Consider the following 19,383-nt stretch of genomic DNA (forward strand, 5'->3'; position numbering starts at 1 on the left):
GTTATTTCAAATTCAGTACCTAATTTTCAGACTTCATCCATAATTACCAAACAAGTTTTTTGACTTCAGCTTTCAGATTTCAGATTCAGGCTTCAGATTTCAGATTCAACCTTTAGACTTCAGATTTAACAAACGGGGCCTAAGTTTGGTGAAATGGTGTGAAGTGGTCTAACATGACCTAATCTTTGTTTGATTTGACTGAAAATTGGTGTTGACCTTTTATCAAATCATTACAGGCTTACTGGTAAAATTTCAAACCAGATGGGTCCCTTTTGGGACACCGGAATTGAGTTTACATTATTCAAGCTAGTTTTGGGTGAAGTGGATTGAATGGGTCTGACATGATCTAATCTTCGTCCAATTCGGCTGGAAATTGGTGTCGAGCTTCATTGGACCATTACAAGCTTACTAGTAAAATTTTGAACTAAATGGGTCCCTTTTGTGACACTAGAATCGAGTTCACATTATTCAGACTAGGTTTGGGTGAAGTTGTGACGCCTCGGTCCTGCTCCAATGTGGGCGGGGCTGGGTGCAGTGCCTGGGCGAGCTATTGCGCTAGGCGAGCTACTGTTGTAGGTGACTGTGGACGAAACTTTGTCCCACATCGCTTGGACAGTCATTCGAAGTCTTGACTATATGTCGAGGCTCTCTCTTAACTGTTGTGACGCACTTTAAAGCTGTGTGGGGAGACCCCAAATCGAACAATATTACAATGGTAGGGTGGCTCGTCTCATTTGGTATCAGAGGATGACTCCAATGTCGAGACCGAGAGGATACATGAGCGTACGAGGGCTGTATACCAGTAGACTGTATTTTCCACTATGTCGTGTTTGGTTGGAATGGGGTGTAGCCTTATCCGCTTGAGGGTAGAGAGCAATGCTAGGTTGAGTTTAACCAACTCATAAATGGATCCGCTATCGACGCGCCGGGCCGATATTGGTAGGCGGATGAGATATGGTATGCTTGAGTTGCACTTCATATATGACATTGGCCCTATAGGCATTGTATCGTATGACCTTGGTATGGCCGATAGCATTCATGCCTTGCATCGCATAGTCTTGGTACGGTTGATGGCATTCATGAACTTACCAGTATTTCCGCATTACTTTGATATTACATACTTACATTCCTACCATGTGCACACACTTTCACCACCCTTTAAGCTTTCTATAAGCTTATGCACAACTGTTGCATGCATGTGACGTTAGGCCGTAGCTGCTCTTTTGAAGTTTTGTCATTATTATCATTGTATTTCCATTTATGTGCATTGTACTCAAGTTTTGATCATAGTGAATTTTTATGATGGTATTCTCATTATTGTTCGTGGGTTATGCTTATTGTGACACCCCGGTCCTTTCTCCAATGTGGGCAGGTGTGATGTGGGCGGGGCTAGGTGCCTGGGCGAGCTATTGTTGTAGGTAACTGTGGATAGAACTCTGTCCCACATCGCTTGGACAGTCGTTCGAAGTCCTGACTATATGTGGAGGTTCTCATTTAACTGTTGTGACACTTTTTAAAGCCGTGTGAGGGAGACCCCAAAGCGGACAATATCATAACGGTGAGGCAAGTCGTCTCAGAAGTGGTGTGAAGTGATCTGACATGAAATCTTTGTCCGATTTGGTTGAAAATTGGTGTCAAGCTTTATCAAACTATTATAGGCTTGTCGGTAAAATTTTATATCGAATGGGCCCCTTTTGCAATGTTGGAATTGAGTTTACATTATTTCGAGCTAAGTTTGAGTGAAGTGGTATAAAGTGGTCTGATGTGATCATATAATCTTTGTCCAATTTGAATGGAAATTAATGTCAAGCTTCATTATAAAAAGGCATTCGGTTATAGGGCATTAATATGAGTTTTTTAGTGCAATAGAAGCATGTATGATTATATGACCATATTCCTCATCCTAAGCACCTAAACCAAGAAGTTTTAAATCATCTTCCTTAAAATTAACAGTCTAATGGGGATTCTAACATTCACCTTAAAGATGTGTTTGAACTTCACCATTTTCTAGATATTAGACTCAACCTTTATTGGTATACTCTCGTCTAAATTCTCTAGAAGACCCATATAGGTAAATTTCTTAGTATTACAACTATTATACTACTTGTAGAAGAATTTCTCAACCTCCCGTCACTTTAGTTACCAAAAGGAGCATCACATGCAAGGTGGTTGATTTTAAAGCTGAAGTATTGACAACGCATTGACATCACAATTGGGGGAGCAATGTGAGCTGATTGAAGCACGAGAGAGCATCTATCAAACAATCGAGAATGTGCTATAAAAGGAGATTAATTTGACAAGTAAGTTGTCATTTGTAAAAATCCATTTACACTCATTCCTTATGTAGGATTGAGTGTAGAATTTGAATTACCAAACTTAATTAAGTTCTTGTGTAGGACATAAATCCAAGTTCTTGTTTAGGCCACCGGATGCGGGTATGTACATGTTAGTTTCTGAGGGAGCATCCGGCGAGAGTAAACATATGTCATTGAATTAGGACCAAGGTTCGTTGTGAATTAATAGAAAACTACGTAAGTCTTCAAGAGAGCCAGTTTTTATGTAGGATTGTATAGGTCAGAAGTGAACTTAATTTAAAATTTTCTATAGTGAAATTCGATACACTCATGGGTTGAGTGTGTCTGCTAGGAGTAGAGTAGGAAAATCGAAACACTATATATGCTTATGTTTGAGATTATCTTTGAGCACTAGTTTAATTGTGCTTATGTGATTGAATGTTTAATTATATGTATGCATGATTAGATGAATGCTAAGAGTTGATGGATAATATATCCTTACTCTTGCTCAGGTGGTAGACTCCCAGGAGTTTCAATGCCCGGTCAAGGGTTTAAGTATCCATAGGTGGTGAAATCCCAGTAGGCGTGAGTGTGGGTGTCTGTGCGTCTGTTTAAAAAAAAAAGAAAAAAGGAAAAAGAAAAAAGATAGTACATCCTACACATATGTATACTATCATGTTTATAGGCTAATTACTTCTAGGAATATGATTTGTAGTTTATGTAATTGGATCCTCTATTGGTTTAAAAGTCTTAGAGTTAATAACCTTAATTTAATTACATAATAATTTAAATAAGTAATTATGTGTTTAATAGAAAAAAAATTATTTAATCCTAATCTACCTGTAAGATATAACTTTCAGTCAATAGCCTTGCAAAGCTTTCTCACGCATGACCAGTGGTACCACTTCATGTAATTTCAGGTGTGGACCATGATATAAATGTTATAACGTACATACTTTTGCCTAAATCATTTTAGAGCATGACCTAAAAACCGATGTAATACAAAGCTCAAGTGATTCATACCATGTGAACAGGGGGACTGGCCACTTAAGCTTTGGATCTACCTCAATTTTGAAATCATGCCCTGAAATTATGCCCAAAATTAGCAGGCAGGATATAAAAAATATCTAGGTGGGCCTTGCATAGCTTAGTGCTGCAAGAATCCCATAGCTCTGCCACGGAGTATGCGTCCATCTAAATGAAGATCCTAAACAGTGGGCCCTGAGATGGTGAATTTCTTTTTAGTGTTCATCTGATGATTGGTCACAAATTTGGACGGTTATGGTAGGCATGATTATTGTGCTCTGTTCTGTACACAGTCGAGCCCACCGTTTGAGTTTGGGTGGCATATCATAGGAAGAGATAAGCTTTGATACGTGGGCACATAGAAAATACTTAAAAATTTCACACGTGGCATATTAGTGGTCAAATCAAACCGTCCAAATTATGGTATCTAATGTAGATGTATCATGAACAAAAGATCAAGGTGATTTGATTATTTTTATTTGATCATCTTATTATTTAATTATTGGACATTTATTGGACGGTTAAAACTGAAAAATATCCCACCGCCCTATTTCTACAAACAGGACGCTTGCATCGTTAAACCAATCTGATATTGGGATTGCGATTTGGAGACTGAGATGAACAATTTAGCCCGTTTTATTTGAGTTATATATGTCACGTGTACAAGTTCTTAGTGCCCGCGTATCAAGCGTCATACAAACCCGAGTATCATATATCTCGGCGAATTGCTTGTGCCTGGGCTACAGGAAGTTCCTGAGGTCGGAAGTTGCTTGGGGTCCATGGGAAATTTCGGTAATAAATCTACGCCGTACATCAATTTACAAACTTCAGAATATGGAAGTAATGAAAATTTCATCCAGATAGAAAACTCAGGTGGGTCACGCTACACAAAAAAAGTGGGGATTGAACACTTGCCATCCCAAAATGTTTTGGGGCCATAGAAGTATTTTATCAGAATGATAGTTGTGACTATAGCCTATCTGAGTGATAATAACCTCGTGAACAGTTTGGATGGAATATAAACATCATGGTTCGAAAGGTTTCAACGGTGGATATTTCTGTTGTCCCTGTTGTTTCTGCTGTGTCCAACATGAGTTTTGGATCTGAATTATTTTTGTAATAATGTCTTATTGTTGTGATGTTTAGAAACTGATGAACAGATTGGATTTAACAAGTAAATCTCTGTGTGCCCCCACATAGTTTCAGACCACAGGAACTTTATGTGGCCGGGGGCACATGCAACTCGCGGATTAGCTATTACCAGGGTGACAGCTTAGTAGGTGTTTCCTTTACCGCGTGGGGCTCACCTTGATGAATTTTTTCATATCCACACCGTCCATCTGTTTTTACCGCTCAGACGTTATACCAAAATTTAAGTAGATCTAAATTTATGGTGGACCACACCATAGGAAAAAGTAGTGAATAACTATTAAAAGGTTTTTTAGGCCACAAAAGTTTTGGATCAATTTAATCTTTGCATTTCCTTCATCCAGTTCCTTTTGACCATATCAACGGATTGGATGGAAAATAAACATTACGGATCTGCTTACAGTGGGTCTTGGGAAGTTTTAATGGTGAGCTTTCAGTCATCACCTTTTGTTGTGGTGTGGTCCACCTGAGATTTGGATATGCTTGATTACTGATGTCAATTACTAAAAGGGTCTGGAAAAACGGATGGACGGAGTGGATATACAAAATTTCATCAAGGTGGGCCCAAGGGTAAGGGCTGTACCCGGGGAATACCTAATCCGTGCCCCGTTTCATCCAACACTACAAATAATACCACGACACGTGTATGGTGGCTTTGAGTTGCGTGAAATCGTAGAGATATAAACTTCGAATGAGGAAGCGATCTTTCTCTCAAATGCAAGATGAGTAAGCTCCATCCATCGGGCTCTGAGATGGACTTAGGACGTCCGAACATCGAAGAATATCTCACCGAAGCCATCCATGAGCCGATTCGCGACAAGCTTCTCTTGTATCCCCTTCTTCCATTCCTTTCGTTTCAGAATCGGTAATTGATATTTACACCCACCCCTTTTGTTTTCTTACACCCGTTTTCTGTTTCGGGAGTCGTTGTATTACACTTCCGTACCGTCTCAGTTCCCAATTTTGAAAATGGGTGTGTGAAAATCGATCACGGCGGGTGTAAATAGTGACTTTTTCTTTAGCCGTTGATTGATTTAATCGTTGATGGTGGAATTAGGCGTGATTTGCTTGATATTTCACCAGCTTTAACGGAGGCTGCTGGAGCGATCATTGATGTAAGTCCCTCATTTTCTCTCCATTTTACAGAAATTCTTCATTTCTCTTTTGATTTCTTTGATTTTGCAGTGTAATTGTATGTATATTAGTTTTATATGGTTGGCGGTCTGGAGTGTTTGAAGTATCCTATTTGTGTTCGAATAAATGCCAATGTCGATCAATTCAACTTGAATTTTGTTTATCTGTTCTGTATTGGGTGCCAACTTGATCTCACTACATGCGGCATGCATGCTTATTATTTTGGAGGTTGGGATTCGTGGGTCCTGCTGCAGATGGAATATGTAGCTTGAAAATCACGCTGTTTGAATGATCTTAAGTGATCTGATTTTTCCTGTAAATTTTGGACCATTGTTAAATTTCTGCATCTTGGCCACACCCATCTTGATTGTTAATCTTTGAGTGACCTGCTGTTTCGGTTATCAGGATCATGCGATTATCTATGTATTTGGTCCAGTTGGGCAAGATTTCCACTTATTAGCTGGCCAACAGGGGCCAACCACATGGTTTACTTTAGTTGTTTGCTTATTTTTAGGGCTATTTTGGTATTTCATTAGTTTCGAATGGCTGAGATGAAAGTTATGAGAGATTATGAAGGGCTTAGATTGATTAGGGTGAGGTGTTTAGTATAAAAGTCTTCTTTGTATGTTATTTGTGGTTTTTTTCTTAGTTAATGAATTGCGTTTTTTTTTTTTCCCACATGAGTGCATCTCCATGTTACAGTCCATATGCTAAAGGAAAATCATAAGTCCTGCTGAGGTGCTCATGGATTTCACGTGTTTTTTCCCACATGAGTGCATCTCCATGTTACAGTCCATATGCTAAAGGAAAATCATAAGTCCTGCTGAGGTGCTCATGGATTTCACGTGTTTTGATGAGTGTTTTAAGTATCGATGATACCGGTTGATATATCCCACGATATATCTTGTATCCCACCTGCGCGATACGAAACACGCGAGTAGTGGGATATATCCCACATGTTCGATCTGGTGAACATTTTCAATTTTCGATCCTTTTTTTTTTCTTCTTCTGTAAATCATATTAAATCAGTGTCAAATTGTTACAAATTCATGATTTTTCATATTTTGCATGAAAATTCATGGATTGGGAGCTTCGATTTCTAGATTTGGAGGAGATGGGCCAAGTTACAGAAAATTAAAAAATTTCAAAATTTCTCACAAATCGGTTGTAATCTTTATGTGCAAACATAAAATCAAACATGTATGTAACCTAATCTAGTGATTCTTTTGCTTTTGAATGTATTGCTTGTTTTTCCACACGTCTTCTTAAATTTATAAATTATATGAATAGACTTCGAATATATTTGCATCAATTTAGTTAGACAACGCATGAATTAGGACCCCATACAAAGAAAACCTATTATTTGCACTTGTTTTTTGTAATGTTTTGATTTATAAGTGTGTATCGATGTCATTTTTAGCGGTTATTGAAGTTTTATTGAAAAATTTGACCAATTTCCCCTTGTTTTCCCATGCTTCCAACAACAATGATACATTACGCAAGATAACCGATATATCCCATGTGGTAACCAATACATATCTGTATCCCAATGGTGCAATACGTAACGCGATACCGATATTTCGAACACTGGTCAATGTTTTTAAGTATTGACGATATCGGCCGATATATCCCATGATATATCTTATATCCTACATATGCGATACGGAATGCACGAGTAGTGCGATATATCCCACATGTTTGATTTGGTGAACATTTTCGATTTTCGATTCTTTTTTTGTAAATCATGTTAAATCAGTGTCAAATTATTACAAATCCATGATTTTTCATGTTTTGCATGAAAAATGGTGGATTGGGAGCTTCCATTTCGAGATTTGGAGGAAATGGGCCGAGTTGTGAAAAATTGAAAAAATAAAAAATTTTCAATTTTTCGCAAATCTGTTGCAATCTTTATGTCCAAGCATAAAATCAAACATGTATATAACCTGATTTGGTGATTCTTCATTTGCTTTTGAATGTATTGCTTGCGTTTCCACATGACTTCTTACATTTATAAATTATATGAATAAACTTTGAATATACTTGCATCAATTCAGTTAGACAATGCATAGATTATGATCCCATACAAAGAAAACATATTATGTGCACTTGTTTTTTGTAATTTTTAGATTTATAAGTGTGTATTGATGTCTTTTTTAACGATCACTGAAGTTGCATTGAAAAATTTGACCAATTTCCCAGTGTTTGCCCATGTCTCCAACAACATCAATACATTATGCGATACAACCGATATATCCCATGTGATAACCGAGACATATCCATATCCCAAGGGTGCAATACATAACGCGATAGTGATATTTCGAACATTGACATGAATGTTACCATGTTAAGTAATCATATATCAAGTTTACTTTGTGTCAATTGATCCATTCATCTTGGATCATGGTTTAGATAAGAAAAAAGGAAAAAAGAAAGAAAGAAGATCGTTCAAATGTAGCAAAAGCAAGAAAAATTGAGTGTTTCTTATCTCAACCCTTCTTCATAGCAGAATTATTTTCTGATTCTCCAGGAAAATATGTTGGTCTCGCAGAAACCAGTAGGGAGTTTCAACTGGTCCTTTCTGGAGAATTAGATGGTCTTCCTAAGCAAGCCTTTTACTTGGTAGTTAACATCAATGAGGCTACCTGTGAAGGCTATAAGAATAGAACTAGAGAGAAAATTGAAGAGGTGACTTAAATTATTTGTGTACTGGCTTGTAGTCAAATTATTTGAGATTTAGAAGTGAAAGAAATTATTGTCTGCTAATAGTGGCCATACTATGTACTACAACTCTTTCAACCTTTTTATTGAATTGTACGATTTGGATCTAATCATACAATTTTTTATTTTTATTTTGGAAGATAGAAATTTTATTGCTGAAAGAAAAGAAAAAGCAAACTAATAATACAAAAGACCCATCTCCTATCCACAATGGAGATAGTCAATACAAGCCCCATTTTTAGCTAGCTAATCTGCTCTAGCATTTGCCTCCCTGTTCACACTACAGGAAACCACTCGATCGAATCATACAAATTGAATGACAAATCATTGTCTTGGTACAATTTTGATCAAATCTTACTATTTGAATTGATTTACGTGCAATTGTCACCCTGAATATGTACATATGATTTAAAAGGGGGGCAAATCCCTGAGGAAAAATAACCAGTTCGTTCAAGTATCAAAAATTTGTATCCAGGATCACATAAAATGGATTATTGATGTCTATAGGGCAGCTGGTGCTGTGAGGGTAATCAGCTTTCATAGCAATTGCTATTTGCCACAGTTTAAAATCTGTGCAGCTGGTTATACATCTTTTTGTTGTTTATGCAATTTATGACTGTAAAATAATGATTTAATATTGTCATCTTGTTTATAGCAGGTCCCTTTTAGATAGTGTCATTCTCACTTCACCTTCAATGTGATTCCCAATCAATTTTGATCTTGCTATGGTAGCATTCCGTTGTGTTACCGCCTTGAATGTCCATATTAATGCTGTTTTTGTTACCATTCAAACTGGATTGTTCTGCCATATTTATTTTCTTGAGGTTGTTGTTTTGCTTGTTCATGCTTATTATTTCTTAGAAATTATTGAACTTCATCAACAGGATTCATTCACTCGCTGCTTTAAGTCGAATCCTCCAGAGCCTTGGAACTGGAATGTCTACTTGTTTCCTCTATGGTGCTTGGGGGTGGTTATTAGATATGGGATTCTTTTCCCAGCAAGGTGAGAACTCTTAGGCTGCATTTGGATGCTCAATTTGAATTGAATTGTGAACAATGACACATGTTTGCTGTTCCATAGCATTCACAATCAACCCCCAAAATGTTGTCTAGTTTCTTTTAACTTAATCTTGAAAAGTAATGTAATTGCCATTTGGAGCCCAGTTGTTCAATATGATTTTATTTTTAAGATAGCAAAACATTTTATTGAAGAAGAAAGCAAGAAATGTCAAGAAAGTGAGAAGGAATTCCCAAAACAAAGAGCTAATCTGCTCACTCCTCTAGCCCGGCAATCGGCTAGGCTCACTCACTGGCTTCTTTGCCGGCGTGGACAAATAAAATTTTTACCCTATTAGATATATGTTTGATTTTGTTAAACACAGTGGATGATCGATCCTAGACATTCTATATGAATGCTAACAGATAAGAATATGATTTAGCTATTTTTCAAATTTACTAGCAGAATAATTGCAATTCAATTTTATACACATCCCAACTAATGGTGGTTGTCCAAAATCATCAAATTTAGTCGAGTTATGGTCTTGACTCGTAAGCTCTGCTTTGTAGGGACAAAAGATCAAAAACCTCACCTTCCTTTTTCATTACTACCCCCCCAAATTTTCCCTAGAAGTGATAACTGTATGGGACCTAACTGCGCCAAAGCCTGACTTGATATGATGAGATTTAGAGACTAACACATGCTGAAGTTTATGTTGTTTAGATGTTTGGAAGATTTTCTATTTTAATGGATGTTCTTTCTTAACAAGGTTTCTTGGTTTGAAGGGATGAAACAAATATCTGCATAATGGATGTCTCCATAATAGTGATTTCTAGAAATTTTAGTTGTTTAGTGTTTGTTTAAGTCTTATGCTTTAGAAACTAGTCACAACCAACAATGTTTTCTTCTTATCAAAGCCTCTCTTGTTGCTGGTTTTGTGTCCATGTTAGGTTTGAGTGATATGTTTTCTCATTGGAGAAATGCTAGCGGTAAGTAAGATATCAGCCTTCAAGCTTGAAGTCCCATCTTATGGTCTATGGACTGTTGGAGATCCCTTAGATGTAAGTAGTGTTTTAAATAGCTTATGCTAAGTTATGGGATTATGCTAAGTAATGTTATGGGATTAAAAGACTACAATCTCGTTTTTTTTCTTTTTTTTTTCTTAGTTTGTTTTTGCTCTGCTAGCTCAGCAGTCCTTTTTGTTTCCCTCTTTTCTTTAATATACTTATCCGTTACTTTCAAAAAAAAAAAAAAAAATAGTTTATGCTAAATAGTATAGCTTAGGCTTCATGCTATGTAGCTCATGAAATAGCTTAAGTCGTGTGTAGCCTATGGTACACACTGATTAACATAGGCTACACTCTACGCAGGCTTACATTACATGCTATGTAGCTTACAATATAAGTTATTTTTCACCAAACATTAAAATTAATTAATGTTTTCAATGACTTGTAACATTTTTCTATTTTCAATAAAAATTAGTAATGGTTTCAATGACTTTGTTAAAATAACATGTGTCACGGTATTAAATCCATACCATTGCTATTTCTTTATCTTTATACTTAATCTTTGCTCTATTTTTTTTTTTTTTTTCAATATATATATATATATATATATATATATATATATAAATTTGATGTGTTTGCTTGATGAAATTTCATGATATTTGGCGCAACCAAGTGCAACCTTAATTAAAAATAATAATCTAGAAGTAGCCTGTAGCTTACGCTTCATGCTGTGTAGCTTATGCCTCACTCTTTGGAGGGGTCAAAGCTAGCTACATGCTATTTGTTAAGTCAATCCTCAAGTTTCCCATCAAGTAAAGAACTAGAAGCTTGGAACCTGAATCCATTAGGGCAAAGTCTTTCTAATGTTTCTATCTAAATATTTCCAGTTATATTAATGGCTCTGAGTCAATCAAAACTATCGTACTCAATATATTCTTTATGGAGCATCATTACATGGCACGTATACTCAAAGTAACCCTTTCACTTCTTAGATGAGGGCACTGCCTTCTCCACTAAAATTGAAGGTAAGAGATATTTTGATGGGCTGAGGAAAAAAAGTATGGCAATTTATGATAGAAACAATGGCTCACAAGCTATGAACACTCATAATCGAGTTTATCCTTGGTGTGAGTTGTTAGCTCTTTCAAAATTTAATAATCATTACCGAAAGAAACTTGCTTGGTTAACTTTGTCTTTAACAAGTTCTGTTGTAGAGTGTTAAAACCGTGTGATCATGTTCATGACAACCAATTCTCTTTTGTTTGCTTCCCTTATGCATTAACTTTACATGTGTGTTGACATCAATGTTGTCAAAATCGTTATCGTATCGCAAATCGTAAAAGGGGTTGAATCATAATGAATCACAAATCGTAAAAGGGGTTGAACGTATTGAATCGCAAATCGTAAGATTTTTTCTGATTTTAAAAATATACAAATTAAAAAAATGAAAAAATATAAGTAAATAAAAAAAGATTAAAGATTCATTCATCATCCGTTTCCCATCAACTTGTACCAAAAAAGTAATACATTTCATAATATTATCAATTGAGAAAATGTATATGGTATACATATCATGATATTAAAGGATTCTTGTCTTTTTCTTTTCTTTTGTTGTCTTTTGAAAAATTTACCTTAAAGAACATCCAAGAGTCCTTTCATAATTTTGTTCTTTTGTACCTTTCCTAAGTGTAGAATCATGTTAGAAAAAATGACATACGATTCCATTGTGAATAGTTTCTTGATTTCTTTGTTTTGGATAGTTGAATATCAAAATCCCCAAATCTCCTCTCTCTCTCTCTCAAGAAAAAAATTGAGGATATATTTAATAGGGGAGGCATTTTTCATGTTTTATGAGCAGAAGTTTCATATCCTTATGAAACACTTGAATAAGATATATATATATATATATATATATATATATATATATATATATATATATATTTTTAAAGTAAATTTTGGGCCCATTTATGTAATCTACGATTATCGTACGATTATTTGGGATTTGTGATTTGGGTGTACGATTCAAATCATACACCCCATACGATACGATTCAATCGTACACCCCATACGATACGATATGAATCGTACGATTTTGATAACACTGGTTGACATGAGAGTTTTGTGAGTGTGGGCAAAACCTGCTTCTATTTCTTTACCTCTTACCTATCTTTCTATCCTCGTTGTCTCTCCCCTTTCCTCTTGATTTTATTTTCCCCCTCTGGGAGAGTTCCTTTCTCTATAGAATGGAATTTATCTTAGGAAGTAAACAACAAACTTTAACTTCCTTCCCAAGAGGCATATCACCAACCTTTGCTGCGGAGAACATCACCAAATCTGTCAAGGAGACCATCTAAAAAAAGAACAAAGCTAACTTCTAACAGAAATGTTCTAGAATTTCTGATGACCTTCATTTAAAAAAAAAAAAAGAAATAAGAAAAGAAAAAGAAAACCTCTCTACATGGAGAAGTGTCTTCAATGATTTTATGTATACATTTGATCATGTGTAATCATGAAAACAGAGTATCTTGCATGCCCCTTGAGTTAATCATACTCTACAGTTAATTTTCTTTATCATGCATATCGAACCAATTGATATGTTTTTCATTTATCTTTTGCAGGGTTGTGATCTTGGCAGCTGGATGGGTGGTATTCCTTTCGTCTTTCATTCCTGTTCATTTCCTATTGAAAGGACATGATAAGTTGAGGCGGAAATTGGAGGTTAACCTTGTAACCTTTTTTGTAATATATGCGTACACTTCTGGGCCACAGACCATGATGCTGAGATCCAGTCTTCTACATATCCACTTAGAAAATATTTGTCGTAGACGCTTGCAACATTTTTGATTTTCCATCTCTGTTGATGTTCAAATGATCTGACATGTTGAAGTGAGTTTAGGTGGGTTATGTGTTGTAGGGAGTAACTTCTACTCAAATCTCAGCTTATTTCACTACAAATCTGTAAATTTGTCAACTTGGTTTATTACTTTAGTTAGAATCAGATTTACCTTCATTAATTTTGGACTAGTTGCACTTAGAATAGTGCATGTCATACTTCTGTGCTGTTGCATTCTTCAACCTACTAATTTCATGTTGTTTCTCCCAAGTTGATAAAGTGATTAGAACTTTTTCTAATTTTGTAGGATTTGTATTCATTTGTCCTAGAACTAGTATAAATTTATTGTTATTGTAGCTGGCCAATAAGATTTTGCAAATTCATCTTGATTTATGTGTTAGTGCATGAAAATCATTGTCTTAACATGCAGACCAGACCGGATGGTTGGACCGGTTTATACCTTAACTGGCCACAGAAACAGGTTGGGTTGCCTAGAAACCTGTTTTGGGCAAGAAACCATTTGAACCATCTGGTCTGATTGCCCACACATCCAGGTTGCACATTTATCCTAATTGGAGCAGCGAGTTTGAGTATTTGCTAGTAAATGTTAAAATTAGTTGCATGGAGTTCAGTCAAGGTATTTTGTAACGGTAATGGTGGCTGTAATGGCCACCACCATAACCTTTACAATACGGGCTGTAATGGCCGTTAGTCTCTCTCTCTCTCTCTCTCTCTCTCTCTCTCACACACACACACACACACACACACACACATGTATTGGCCCCATCATGGACCATAACGGGGCCGTTACAGCCTTTATGGGGGGTGTAACGGGCCGTTACGAAGGATGTAATGGCCTTTACAAATCATTTTTCCCTAATGGCCGTTATGGCCTTTATGACCCCGTAATGTTTAACGGTTGCCACCATTTCCTTCATTTAACGACTGTTGTGGCACACCATGAGTTCAGTCTATGAGCCAAAGTTTGTACCAACCAAACACACTACCAGCTAGTTTTATCTTAAGGATATTGGCGCCTCATTTGTAGCATTAATTTCAAAGAGAGGTGTGGAAAACCTAACAATTTTAGGCCCACTAGTTTGATTGGTGCACTGCACAAAATGTTGTCAAATATATTGGCTTCTTGTCTTATAAAGGTGCTTAGGAATGTGATTTCAAAGTTGCAAGGATCACTCTTACATGGATGGCACTTGATGGGAATTCATGGTGCATGAGTGCATTAATTCAAGGTATGGGGAGGGGGGATGTGGTCTAATATGCATAAGAAAGCTTATGATCATGTTTGCTAGGAATTTGTAGACAATATGCTTGGAAGGGTGGGATTTGGGGTCAAGTGGAGGAAATGGATGCTGGAATGTGTAGGCTAGGGCAACTTTCTGCTTTTAGTTAAAGGCTTTCCCAAAGGTTTCTTTAGAGGTTAGAGGGGGTTGAGGCTAGGAGACTTAGTTGTTAATTGTAGTGGTGGTGGAAGCATCAAGTAGAATGTTAGGAGGCATCCTTAGAGTTTTCATGAGAGGATCCAGACTGGAGCAAGCAAAATTTCAGATTTCCAGCTGCATTATGCAGATGATATGCTTCTTTTCTATGATGCAACTTATGTGCAAGTTTGAAATTTAAGAAAGATTCTAAGATGCTTTGAAGAAATTTTGGGTCAGAGAGTATATCTTAAAAAAAGTGAGATGGAGTGTGTGGCTAGGAGTGGATGGAGTCCAAGACATGGTGGGATTTTTTGGTGCAATGCTAGGAGTCTTCCTTCAATGTACTTGGCCTTTTGCTGTGTGTGGAGAAACCTATGGAGAGGCTTTGGGACATGGTGGTGGAATGTGTGGAAAAAAATTGCTAGCTTGGAAAAATAGAATTATTGTTTGGAGGTTGCATTACACTAAATTGACACTTGCAAATATGCCAATTTTTTTAATGTCGGTATTGCAATGTTTGATTAGTAGCATCATAGAAAACTAGAAAGGCTTCAACGAGCCTTTTTTTTTTTCCTCCTTTCCTTTCCTTTTCTTGGGAGGTGCATAATTTCCAATAGAGGAGAGACATAATTTCCACTTTGTTGAATGGTGACATGTTTAAAAATTAGAGATCATAGAACTATGAATAAAGTCCATCTTGATAATTGGATATGGTGCTTTGGATGAGGAAGAGTCTCTTTCGAAATGTGTAATCACATGCAAATGTGGGGTGCAAGGAGGATGGTTTATCAGACATCTTCCTTGAATAGATCATTGAGAATTCGGAAAGTGTGTTTGCAGGGAAAAGTCATACTCTGAGAGGGGTGTTTTGTGAAGTTGGGGATGTGTGTTGTGTTATTTTGGGAGGACTGTTGGTATGGCAATAAAACCCTTTATTAAGACTTGCATACTGATACGGTATACAAAGGAGTAAGATTCTCTTCAGAAATATGTAATCACTTGCAAGTATGGGGTGTGAGTGGGGGAATGGTTTAGAAAACGTCTTCCTAGAATAGAGCATTGAGAATACAACAAGCAGTATTTAGAGAGGGAAATTCATTCTCTAAGAGGGTGGTTTTTCAAAGTTGGGGATGCCCCACATATTTTTTTGGAAAGATTGTTGGCTTAACAATAAAAACTTTATTAGGACTATGTTATATGGTTTATCCACAAATAGGGAAGCAAGGATAGTGCGGTGCTTCCTTGTGATTGGGGCAGAGGTAGTTTGGAACCCTTGGACTTTGAAGAAACCTTTTAGATGAAAAGTTGAGCACAAAGGCTCCAGGAGTGTCTTCATAGAGGGAGACCTTTGAATAACCAGGATTGTTTGCTATGGTGACTTGACTTATGTGGGTATTAATAGTGAAATCCTTGCACTGTCCTTAAGCATGGTGAAAGGGAAGGAAAGGTGGCTACCACAGTAGGATTTGGCCTTTTCAGGGTTCACCAAGGGTCATGGTGTTTGCATGGCTGGTTGGCATCAATAAGGTTCTCACTATGAATCAACCAAGTAGAAGATACTCATCAGAAACAATTGCATGATGTTTGGGAATTACAGAAGTGGTGGAGCACACATTTATTTATGGCTCTTTAGTGATAGAGATGTGGAGTTATTTTTTGATTTACTAATTAATTTATTTTGTAGCAGACTGGGTCATGCTGGGCTTACTTTTAGAGCTTTATGTGTGGAATGGGGAACCCAAGGAAAGTTGAGGCGAGCACTTTGGGGTTGGGGTGTACACAAACCGAGCTAGCTCGGTCAACTTGCTTGACTCGGCTTGAAAAAGCTCGATTCGGCTTGGTTCGAAGCTGAGTTCGATCCGAGTTGAGCTGGTTTTTAGAGCTCGAAACTAAGTTTGAGCAGAGTTCGAGTTGGCCCGAGCTCGACTCGACTCGACTCGGTTCGATATATAGCTCGAACCCGGCTCGACTCGGATCAACTCGGTTAGATGGTATAAAAAGTTAAATTCGAGTTGGCTCGCGCTCAACTCGACTCGGTTTGATATATAGCTCGAACCTGGCTCGACTCGGATCGACTCGGTCAGATGGTATAAAAAGTTAAAAAACCCCTAACATTTACCCTTTCCCCTTTGTTTGAAAAAAGAACCCGCAGCTTGCCCGACCCTAGCTCTCTGCGTCTCTCTCTCTGCTCGTCCCGCCCGACCAACAACGAGCGACTCTCCCTCTCTCTTTGCTCGTCTCGCCCAACCAACTGCGAGCGACTCTGCCTCTCTCTCTCTGCTCGTCCCGCTCGACCAACAATGAGTGACTCTGCTTGATCGATATTGAAGCATGCACGCAAACCGTGCAGGTTGTGGGAGAGAATGAGGCCCAGCCCAGCTGGACCTAGAGGTGGGCATGATCGGACTTGATCCAACCAACTCGACTCAGTTTGACTCAATGTACACCCCTACTTTGGGGAGTCTCTATTGTGGGGCTCATGGCATTTTGCAAAGTGAATAATAGTATAAGTTTTGAGAACAAATTGGAGTTGTTAGAAGCGGCAGTGTTTGAAATATTGGTATCGCGTTACGTATCACATCCTTGGGATATAGATACGTATCGGTTATCGCACGAGATATATCGTTTGTATTGGGTAATTTATCGCACTTTTTGGGAAACATGTGAAAACATTAGGGAAATGGTTGAATTTTTCAATGAAACTTCAGGGATTGTTAAAAAAGACCTTAATACACACTTTTACATCATAACATCTTAAAAAAGTAGTGCACATAATGGGTTTTATTTTTATAGGGTAGTAAGCTATGCGTTGTCTGACTGAACTAATGCAACTATATTCAAATTGAATGCAGAAAATTTAGAATTTATGTGATGATCATTTTATCAAACACTCTTAAATACTTCGAAATTAGTTATAATTGACAACTAGTTGGAGGAAAATTTTGAAATTTTTTTATTTATTAATTTTTAATTAAAAAATGATTTTTTTTTTTTTGCAAGCAATTTGGGAGAAATTGGGGAAATTTTGAATTTTTTCCAAATCAGACTGCCTACATTCAAATTTCCAAATTAGAGTGTACGTGATAATCATTTCAACAAATACTAAGTACTGCGGAATTAGTCTCAATTGATAGCTAGCTAGCTAAAGGAAAATTTCGAAAAAAAAACATGGAGAACTTGAATAACTAATGTGGATATAAAAAACAAAGCTCCAACTCCATGATTTTTCAAGCAAAACATGAAGAACCAATGGATTTAAAACCATTTGACATTGATTTAACATAATTTCAACAAAAAAAGGATTGGAAATTGAAAATTTTCACCGTATCGACATGTGGGATATATCCTCACTACTTATGCATTTTGTATCGCACATGTGGGATACAAGATATATCGTGAGATATATTGTCGATATTTGAAACATTGAGAAGTGGTACTGCATAGAGCTAGGGAAAAGGCGATTGAGTGGGGGCAGTGTCTCTATTGGTGGGGCTCGTGGTGATTTGCAAAGTGAATAATGTTAGAAGTTTTGAGCACAAATAGGAGTTCGTAGAAGCCATTGTCCATAGTGCTAAGTGGAAGGCAATTGCATGGACATTGGGCGTTCGGTCATCATGGTATGTGATACAGTGATAGTAATAATCTTGGGTCTGGATGATTCCTCATCGTCTCCTTAGTTCTATGTTGGGCTTGTAGATTTCTATTGATTGTCACCTGATAAATTATTTGTCCTTAACATTCAAAAGAAGTTACATATTAGTAGAGGAGTGCAGTTGCATTGCAAGGGAGTGCAAGTTTGTAGTACAATTCTGATAATTCTATTTTAGTTAATAGAATCTTTTATTTTGTCTCCATGCCCTCTCATTTTCTCGCTGTCTATGAGTTAGGAGGACAAACATTTTGCGTTCCTTGTGAAAGAGAAACAAGCCTTCTTAGGATTTCTCTTAGAATGAGAAGCATCATTTCTCTGGCAATTTAGGTCATATTGAAGGCTCTAAAAGGGCAAGGGAAAGGCCCAAAAAGGCATGAGTGGAGATGCTTGACCTATGGTCTAGCTGAAGTTATGGCCCTTGGTAGAGTAGAATGGCGGAACAGGATTTGTGTAGCTGACCCCAGTTAGTTGGGATAAGGCTTAGATGATAATGATGATATTCATCATCTCAAGTGAATGAGGAAGTTGACATGGAAGTTTGTGTGGTTTCATTAACACAATGTGCCACACTACACCCTTGAATCAACTTGCCTGATCTGCTCCCTTGCTTCTCACTCCTTCCTGATAAATCATATTTTCTGCAATCACTTATGTTGAAGGTCATGCTGATACTTTGCACTCTTATACAAAATGATCTAATACACAATTGAGTGCATGTTAAAAGCATAAAATTGATAATTCTGGTGTTTTACATTTTTTTTTTTCTAAATATTTTCTTTTCAACTTTTTAGGGGAAAAGGGGCGGTATGGGCCTGTATTGTCCCATGTGAATATGACACAGTCTGATATGCCTTGTATTGTTGTGTTTCGGGCATTGGCTAATATCCCACCCCTCCCACTGATATTCAAAACCTTGCTTAAGAGACCCTGCTAGAGAGCGTGAATCTCAGCTTTGTTTGAATCAGTGATCCCAATAGGAACAATGCAGGATTTACGAAGTTCATACTGGTCGTATTTAATGATCCCTCCAACTCCAGCCAGACTGGGGTTACCTCTATAATTCCCATCGAAGTTCAACTTCCACGTCCCAGTTCGAGGTGAGAGTTTGGATTTTCGCATCTCATTCCTGCAGCA

General features: G+C 37.2%; 1 protein-coding gene across 1 annotated transcript in view; it reads left to right on the plus strand.

Annotated features, from left to right (window-relative positions):
- The first annotated feature begins 5,143 nt into the window (after positions 1-5,143).
- Positions 5,144-19,383, plus strand: part of LOC131238904 (glycerol-3-phosphate acyltransferase 9) — a 29,150-nt gene continuing 14,910 nt past the window's right edge. The window contains exons 1-4 of the mRNA XM_058236492.1: positions 5,144-5,298; positions 5,527-5,584; positions 9,206-9,324; positions 12,944-13,043. Coding sequence (XP_058092475.1) covers positions 5,192-5,298; positions 5,527-5,584; positions 9,206-9,324; positions 12,944-13,043 — 384 coding nt within the window. The 5' untranslated portion in view covers positions 5,144-5,191. The remainder of the gene's footprint in view (positions 5,299-5,526; positions 5,585-9,205; positions 9,325-12,943; positions 13,044-19,383) is intronic.

Source organism: Magnolia sinica, chromosome 1 (genome assembly GCF_029962835.1).
Source record: "Magnolia sinica isolate HGM2019 chromosome 1, MsV1, whole genome shotgun sequence".
Classification (NCBI taxonomy): domain Eukaryota; kingdom Viridiplantae; phylum Streptophyta; class Magnoliopsida; order Magnoliales; family Magnoliaceae; genus Magnolia; species Magnolia sinica.